The following is a 7,107-nucleotide window of genomic DNA, read 5'->3' as shown; positions in this document are numbered from 1 at the left end:
GTGTGTGTGTGTGTGTGTGTGTGTGTGTGTTATTGTAAAGGTGATGTACAGAGGGGTTACAGTTATAAAAGTCAGGTAAAGAGTACATTTCTTTTTGGACAATGCCACCCCTTCCCTTGCTCTCTCCCAATTTTTCCCTCCCATCCCCATCTACAAGGTGTATAGTTCATTTTCAAGCATAGAGTTCAATGAGTACCACTGCTACTTAGTGTATATTTTATTGAAGGAGCAGGGTCAAGATGCAGAAATTTTATTCTGCTTTCATCTCCCAAACTGGCTGTGTAGACTGGGGAGAAGTCTCTCCCTTACTAGCTTCAGTCTTTGGAAATATAAAGGGTGGGGTATCAAGTTAGCTGAGGAATGAGGATGCCAGTAGTCCCCGCTTTGGGTTAAAATACAGATCCCCAGTTTCTTATACCAGAATTGCCAGGGCTGGAGGCCTTGAACTTCCAGTGTGTGTATGGGAAGCTGTGCACGTTAGCAGGTAAGGAGACTAATGTTTTGCTTGTTTGGGGTAGTTTTTTTTTTTTTTTTTTTGGAGGGGTGGTCCTTAGAAGCAGGGAAAGCCTGGATGCCCTAGTACCCATCTTTCAACTTGCCCATCTTTCTGTGGAGGTGGGCAGGGCCCCTGGCTGCATGTTTGTGGGGCCTTACAGCAGCAGTAGCAACACAGGGTAGCAAAGAGCCAGCACAGAATGCAGCCAGGTTGCTCCCATTCACCCCCTGTCATTGGTTTGAAGGACAGTGGTAGAGAGGCTGGGACAGAGGGGCTGGAGGTGGCTGGTGGCGGGGGAGGGAGGGTTGTTGCCCAAGGAGGTATTTTCAGCATCTTCCTCCCTCTGGAGTTTCCAAGGACAGAACAGAGCCCTGTGTTGTATTTGACCAAATATGGTGGTATCTCTCTGAGCTCCAGGCCCTGCCAGCTCCTCAGTTATGCTGTGGAAATCGGCCCCACACAGATTAATCTTGTGACATCTAGGAGTGCCTCTTGCCCAGCCTTCCTCCCCTAGTCAGTTTCTGTAAATGGCCAAGACTGGCCCTCAGCAAGACAAGGCAGTATAGGGCTGTGTGTGTACAGCCCCCTCCCCCATCCTCATCCCATCCACACTTCTGCTTCCAACTGGGGTTGGTTCAAGGTGAGAGACCTCAGCCACAGGCTCTGCCCAGTGTTGCTTGGAAAGGTAGGTCTGTGGACCCTGAGGTCACCTGAGCTCATGGGGTTATGGCTTCCATCTGGGAAGGCCAGGCAGGGCGTTGTCACCTGTTGGAAGAGCCTGAGGAGTACATAGGAGAGAGGTAGTTTGAGGACGGCTGTAATGCAAATTAGAACAGCTCATGTTAACAACACAAGTTATAAAATAATCTTAGAATAATTTTTTGAGTGTGCTGGTACTGGGACTTGAACTCAGGGGCAAGATACTCTCCTTTAGCTTTTTCGATCAAAGTTGGCATTCTACCACTTGAGCCACACCTCCACATCAGCTTTTGGCTGGTGAATTGGAGACAAGAGTCTCATGGACTTCAAATGGTGGCTTCAAATCTTGATTATCAGATCTCATTCTTCTGAGTAGCTAGGATTACAGGCATATGCTATTGGAGACTAGCTATTTTATCGCCATTTTTATAATCAACAACCAAGTGTTTACTGGACTCAGATATGGATGTTGTCATTATTCCCATTCTAGAGACATGAAAACTGAGGCTCGGAAACATTTCAGGGACAAATGGGCCAGACCATGGCATTCCTGGGCACAAGTGCCACTTACAAAGAAGGGAAGAAAAAAATCAAAGCAGTCACACAGGAGCAGGTCCCACGGGTGAGACGTTCCATCTAAGGGGACCATACTGCTCCAGGAAGGACAGAGGCCCTCACAGATCTGCAACTTGGCCTGCTTGAGGTACAGGCTTCAGAAACATGCTCACAGCCGCCTGGCACTGTGCAGAAACTATCCCAAGATAAACAGCGTGCAGTAGTGCATAGAGTTCTGGGTAGATCCAGGCTCAGCCCTCAGCTCTGTCACCTCCAATTCACTGTGCAACCTCCTCTCTCCACTCAGCCCTCAGTTTCCCTGCCCAGGAGCTACAGGGGTGGGTCAGCTCTCCTGGGGCTGCTCCAGGATAGAGGGTTGGAGGCAGTTTCCTGGGGATCTGGGGTCTGGGTCCTGTTCTTGGCCAACACACGCTGAGAACATTTTACCTCCTCACCAACCGACAGCCCATCCCTCCTCCATCCTCAGCCCCTTGCCATCTCCAAATCAAACGAAGCTGATTGTCTTAGCTGGGCCTGTGGGTGCTGGCCGGATGGCTAGCCGCAGGCCACAGGCGGAGGTGCCACCGGCCAGGGCCCCTGCCAGACACACAAGGCATTGTCCCTTGGTCAACAGCCCCTGGGCACCTCAGCCCAGCTCCTGGCTTGCCCTCACACCCCTCACCGGCTGCCGCTGTGCTAGGCCCAGCCAGCTGGGGGCCCAAGGCTCCCAGCTAATGGTGAGCCCACCCACCCACGCCCCCAGCAGCCCCCTGTCGAGCTATAATTGCTGAGTTCCATCCTGTCACTGCCATTCTCTCCACGGCAGCATCTGGGGTTCCGGGCGGGCAGCAGCTGCAGCCTGACGGCCGGCTTGGTGGGATGGACTGGCCGCACAGCCTGGTACGTGGCTCATTCCCACCCCACCCCCACCCTCTCTAGGCTTCAACTTTTCTCTCCTCCTGATTAATGGCCATCTCTGTTTGCCTTGGAATCTGCAGAAGCTAGCTCTCTCCTCTGTCCTCCAGGGAGAAGCGGAGACTGGTCTCAGAGCTTCAGCTATGGCTGGGAGCTCAGGCTCAGCCTGATCTAGGTTCAGCCCATCCACACTCAGCTCTTTTAGGCCCAGGCATGTGGGGAATTAAGGCAGATGGAGGCCCAGGGATCTTCCCAGGCCTGGCTCCTTGGATCCACTAGGCTGAATGACCTTGGGCAAGTCCTTCAGACTCAGTTTCCCATACAGAAAGGGAAGGAAGGGGCTTCTGAGTTCAGGAATGTCATGTGGGCAGCTTGGATGAGAGAGCCTATTGTTAGATGTTTTTTTGGCACCAGAAACTAAGACCAAAAGGGAAGAATTTAGCAACTTGAATGTCTGTGGTGGATTTTGTGCCAGGAAATGGCTCTGCACAGAGGGACTATGCCAGAACTTGTTTGCTAGGGTCACGACTTGTTGGGTCACCTGGAGACATCAGCCCCCTCACCTCCCCCCTTGCCTCTATGCTCTGAGGTGAGGGCTATGAGGAAGGTATGGAGCCTGGTGAGCTTCAGGACCTAGGGGGTGCTCTGTCAGCTCTACCTCTCCCAGGTCCCTTCCTCTCTCTCCTGGTTCTTCATCAGGGGCTGATGGGATCCACTGGGTGGGAGGGATGGGTGGACGAGAGTGGGACATGGCAAGCAGAACCTGGTCTAGGCTAAGGAGAAACCACCAGTCTTCAGCCCCTCCCCTCAACACTTGTTGCTAACACTGTTTTTCCTCTGGGACTATGGAGCAGGACTGAGCTTCACAGGGCCTCGATCCACAGTCTCTCTGAGTGTTAAGTGGCTGGCAGAGGCAAGCCCAGGAGATAAGATAGTGAATCTAGACACACAGTGCTGTCAATGGGGAACAGACAAATAAAAGAATCACAACCGGGTGCTGGTGGCTCATCTGTCACCCTAGCTACTCAGGAGGCTGAGATCTGAGGATCATGGTTTGAAGCCAGCCCAGGCAGGAAAGTCGATGAGATGCCTATCTCCAATTAACTACCAGAAAAACAGAAGTGGTTCTGTAGCTCAAAGTGGTAGAGCACTGGCCTTGAGCAGAAAAGCTCAGGGATAGCACCCAGACCCTGAATTGAAGCCCTTCTCCCTAACAACGAAGAATCACAGATTGAAGTCAGGCAAGCAACCTAGTAAGAGTTCCAGTAGCATCTCTGAGACAGTGATATTACAAGGGGAAAGGCAGAACTCTGATGATACAGACCTGTGCAAAGATCCCGTGGCAGAAGGGAGTATGGTGAGAGCAAGTAATTGAAAGGAGGCAGAAAGGTGGGGTCCAAGGAGGGAAAGGAGGAAGGGCCCGGGGAGACCAGGGGTACCTTGGGAAAGATGTGAAGCTAGAAGGTGATGTCATCCAATTTACATTTCAAATGGCTGCCCTTGGCAGAAGAGCTAGAGCTGGTTTGAAAGTTCAGTTAGGAAACTGTAGAGCCCAAGGAAAGCGAGGTAGTGCCGATGGAAGAGTGGGTGGGAGGGGTTTCAAGCTGGGTCAAGAAGGTGTCTCTGTGCCCATCATGAAACCTGGTGCTCACCAAGTGTCTCTATACCAGAGACCAGGTCGGGGCCTGGTCGGGTAGGGGAAGCAGCCCACATGGAGGGCTTGCCTCTCCTTTCTTTTTCCTGAACCCTGACCCTGGGCTCAAAGAGACTTGGCCATCCCACTTTTCTCTTCAGGTTATCCTTTTTGCTATCTCCATCTTCTTGGGGCTGGGCCAGCCCAGAAGCCCCAAAGGGGGCAAGAGGAAGGGGCAGGGACGCCCTGGCTCCCAGGACACTGGGCCTCCCCAAGTGCCGCTGGACCTGGTATCTCGGGTGAAGCCCTTCACCCGCATGGAGGAGTATGAGAGGAATCTTGGTGAGATGGTGGCCCAGCTGAGGAACAGCTCCGAGCCGGCCAAGAGGAAGTGTGAGGTCAACCTGCAGCTGTGGCTGTCCAACAAGAGGAGCCTGTCACCCTGGGGCTACAGGTAGGTGGACTAGGACGCAATGGCTGCTCTCCCACCATCCCTGTCATTGCAACGGTCAAGATGTTGGCTTCTGTCACCTGAATGCATGGGTTGGAATATTGGCTCTGCCTCTGAGTATCTAGGAGGCTTTGGGTCAGTGGATGATCCTGTTTCCCCACCTGTAAACCGCAGTGGTAGTGATACCTATTTTGTAGTCTTGCTATAAGAAGATATCTGTGCAGGGTGTCTGTGAGGCCTTCCCACAATGCATTGTGTCCAACCCCCTAGCTGCAGCCCTTCCTTGCTGTATTTATTGCTGGCTGTGTTCATTTAGTTGTTCGTGCTAGATGGGGAACTCCTAACAGCTGCATCAGATTCATCTAAGGGTTCCATGTCCCATTGGGTTAAAACCAGGACCCTTGCTCAGCGTGCTTGCTCATGGCTGGTGCTGTACCACTTGAGTCACTCCACCAGCCCAGCCCTTTTCTGGTTATTTTGGTGATAGAATCTCTTAGAATTCACATTGTGAACTTCATTAGATCTTAGCCTCCTGAGTAGCCAGAATTACTGGTGTGAGCCACAGGTACCAAGTTCACAGCCACAGAATGACCTAGGAATTTCTTTTTTTCTTTTTTCTTTTTTTTTTTTGGTCCAGTCATGGGGCCTGAACTCTGGGCCTGGGTGCTGTCCCTCAGCTCTTCAGCTCCAGGCTAGCGCTCTACCACTGGAGCCACAGCGCCACTTCCGGCTTTTTTTCTTTTTGCTTACGTGGTGCTGAGGAATCGAACCCAGGGCCTCAGGCATGCAAGGCAAGCACTCCACCACTGAGCCACCTTCCCAGCCCTGACCTAGGAATTTCTTAATGTCCTAGGTGACCAAAATGCTGATCTTGGTTCTAGCTCCTAGCTCAGCAGCTGGTAACCAGAAAGGACAGGGTCTACAATGATAAAGATAAAGAAAAATCTGCCCCTGAGGGGTGCTCATTCAACTGCCTAGGCCACAGATTTTGCAGCCTCCTGGATTCCATGCTGCAATCCTAGAATAGCAATGCTGACTTGAATGGTAAGCGGTATACAGTCAAACAGAGTAGCCATTTACCCTACGTGGCTACTGAGCAATGTCAAGGCATCTAAGGAGGCTGAAACGCTGAGTTTAGAGGATTTAAATTTAAGCCTGCTCATGTGGCCAGTAGCTACTGTACTGGGCAGCCCAGGAATGTGACAGTGGCGAAAGTCAGTAAGGCCCCTCCAGATTCTGACTTCCCTGTTTTACAAAGGCCACAAACATCTTAGGGATTTTGTAGTAGATCCTAACCTAGGAGGTTCTGCTTGTGTGTGTGTGGTGTGTGCGCGCACGGGCCAATACTGGGGCTTGACCGTGGGGCCTCATTGCTTTGCTTAGCCTTGTCACTCAAGGCTGGTGCTCTATCACTTGAGCCACACTTGCATTTCCAGCTTTTTGGCAGTGAATTGGAGATCAGAGTCTCCCCCCCAAGGTAAATAGAGTGGAGGAGGCGCAGAGGAGAAGCCTCTGGCAGTCTGGCCGCACTTTCTGTCTAGGCCTGGGGTGAGCTTCTGGGTGGATGACAGGGAAGCTGGTGCGTGAACTCTGCGTCCTCGAAGGCCTGACCAAGCAAGCCTGTGGGCGTAGGGGAAGGGGAGGGGTGGGGACCGCTGGGCCGGGGCGATCTGCCCGTTCTGCACCCCCTCACCCTGTGCTCTCCCCCCCCCCCCCGCCCCTGCAGCATCAACCACGACCCCAGCCGCGTGCCCGCGGACCTGCCCGAGGCGCGGTGCCTGTGCCTGGGCTGCGTGAACCCCTTCACCATGCAGGAGGACCGCAGCATGGTGAGCGTGCCGGTGTTCAGCCAGGTGCCCGTGCGCCGCCGCCTCTGCCCGCCGGCCCCGCGCGCCGGGCCGTGCCGCCAGCGCGCCGTCATGGAGACCATCGCGGTGGGCTGCACCTGCATCTTCTGAGCCGGCCCCGCTCGGCGGGGAGGCGCCCCCTCACCCCAGCCTCCATAAAGCATTGCTTTCCGCTCCCGTGTGCGCAGTGGCGTTCTTCTGCCGTGTTGGAGCTGTGCGCACAGCCCCGCGAGGGGCTGACCAGGGACGAGCCGGGTGCCCAGGCAGCCCCAGGCCCCTGCAAAGCGCCTCTCTGAAAGCCGGCCTCCTGAGCAGGGAGGGGCCCTCAGATCTGGGGTTCCCTGCAGCTCAGGCTTGGGCCACAACAGCAGGCGGCTCCCGCCTGGGCATCAGACCCCTAATCTTCACATCAGTGCGTATATTTTCTTTTCTTTTTTCTGGACCAAGGAAGCCTAGCTTTGAACAAGCACTCACAAGCATGGAGCAGGGTCCGTGATCACTCAGCCAGCCA

General features: G+C 53.7%; 1 protein-coding gene across 1 annotated transcript; it reads left to right on the top strand.

Moving 5' to 3' along the window:
- Positions 1–2,629: 2,629 nt before the first annotated feature.
- On the top strand, positions 2,630–6,707 carry Il17b (interleukin 17B). The gene is made up of 3 exons (XM_042692221.1): positions 2,630–2,650; positions 4,460–4,752; positions 6,476–6,707. The coding sequence occupies exons 1-3, from the start codon at positions 2,630–2,632 to the stop codon at positions 6,705–6,707; spliced, it is 546 nt and encodes a 181-aa protein (XP_042548155.1).
- Positions 6,708–7,107: the final 400 nt, after the last annotated feature.

Source organism: Dipodomys spectabilis, unplaced genomic scaffold, assembly GCF_019054845.1.
Source record: "Dipodomys spectabilis isolate Male_0828 unplaced genomic scaffold, ASM1905484v1 ptg000147l, whole genome shotgun sequence".
NCBI classification, from domain to species: Eukaryota; Metazoa; Chordata; class Mammalia; order Rodentia; family Heteromyidae; genus Dipodomys; species Dipodomys spectabilis.
The sequence above is the reverse complement of the archived record's forward strand: the minus strand, read 5'-3'. Positions and strand labels throughout refer to the sequence as shown.